This window comes from Eimeria tenella, genomic scaffold, assembly GCF_000499545.2.
Source record: "Eimeria tenella Houghton genomic scaffold, Eth_scaff1634, whole genome shotgun sequence".
NCBI classification, from domain to species: Eukaryota; Apicomplexa; class Conoidasida; order Eucoccidiorida; family Eimeriidae; genus Eimeria; species Eimeria tenella.
In genome coordinates, this window is record NW_013544099.1 from 1 (window position 1) to 1,308 (window position 1,308).

The 1,308-nt window shown below is 56.6% G+C and overlaps 1 protein-coding gene across 1 annotated transcript; it reads left to right on the top strand.

Moving 5' to 3' along the window:
• Nucleotides 1–211: 211 nt before the first annotated feature.
• On the top strand, nt 212–568 carry ETH_00026365 (radial spoke 3 protein, putative; the record flags this gene model as incomplete). Its single annotated transcript, XM_013379243.1, has 2 exons — nt 212–278; nt 480–568. The coding sequence occupies 2 exons, from the start codon at nt 212–214 to the stop codon at nt 566–568; spliced, it is 156 nt and encodes a 51-aa protein (XP_013234697.1).
• Nucleotides 569–1,308: the final 740 nt, after the last annotated feature.

Consider the following 1,308-nt stretch of genomic DNA (forward strand, 5'->3'; position numbering starts at 1 on the left):
GACGGTGGGGGGGATAGAGCCTTCGCTGGTGACGTACGAGGGTTTAGGGTCTAGCTCTTCGGCGTTGTCTCCGGCGTTTCCGGGGTTTTCGATAAACCCTAGCGAGCCCCCCCCCCAAACCCTAAACCCTCACACTTCTCTAAACCCTAATTTGCATATTGCCTGGACCTCCTTAACCTCCCGAGCTGCTTATAGAGTTCAAATTGCGAAAATGGAGGCCGACGGCGAAACCCTAGGGCTTGGCGAACACGCCTTCGGCAAAACCCTCGTCGACTCAGGTACGCGGGTTTAGGGTTTAGGGTTTAGGGTTTAGGGTTTAGGGTTTGCCCAGGGGAGATTTATCCGTGCTTCATGAACTCTGTGTTTCATGCCTGGTGGCGGTTGCTGTCTCGCTAGTGTGTGGCTTCGCTGAGAGATAGGGGTTTTAGATTTCAGGGTTTAGGGTTTAGGGTTTAGGGTTTAGGGTTTAGGGTTTGCAGGCACCACCTACTCGTACTTCCCCCCCGCAGTGTTTGCGGCCTGGCGCAAACTCCTGGCCCGCTACTGCGTGGCTTCTTTGAGGGTGTAGTAGGGTGGGGCAGGGCCAGGGTTTAGGGTTTAGGGTTTAGGGTTTAGGGTTTAGGGTTTGGCGTGTGGAGAGGTTTCTGTGGGTCCTTGTAGTGAGGAAGGTTGTTGCGTGTGTTGCTGGGTTCTGGGCGCGTGCGGCTCGGCGCTGTGGTGCGCGGGGCGAGCTAGGGCTTGGGGATTAGGGTTTAGGGTTTAGGGTTTAGGGTTTGCAGGCACCACCTACTCGTACTTCCCCCCCGCAGTGTTTGCGGCCTGGCGCAAACTCCTGGCCCGCTACTGCGTGGCTTCTTTGAGGGTGTAGTAGGGTGGGGCAGGGCCAGGGTTTAGGGTTTAGGGTTTAGGGTTTAGGGTTTAGGGTTTGGCGTGTGGAGAGGTTTCTGTGGGTCCTTGTAGTGAGGAAGGTTGTTGCGTGTGTTGCTGGGTTCTGGGCGCGTGCGGCTCGGCGCTGTGGTGCGCGGGGCGAGCTAGGGCTTGGGGATTAGGGTTTAGGGTTTAGGGTTTAGGGTTTGCAGGCACCACCTACTCGTACTTCCCCCCCGCAGTGTTTGCGGCCTGGCGCAAACTCCTGGCCCGCTACTGCGTGGCTTCTTTGTTTTGCCAAAAAGAAAAAGACGGAAGGCCCTGCTGGCGCTTTTCTTCGAAGGACTTTTTCGCGCAACTCCCCAACATAACTTTGACTTTTAAAGGGGGAGGAAGGGTGGTTTGGACCCCGCAGAGCTACCTTTACAGGAGAACGGGGGG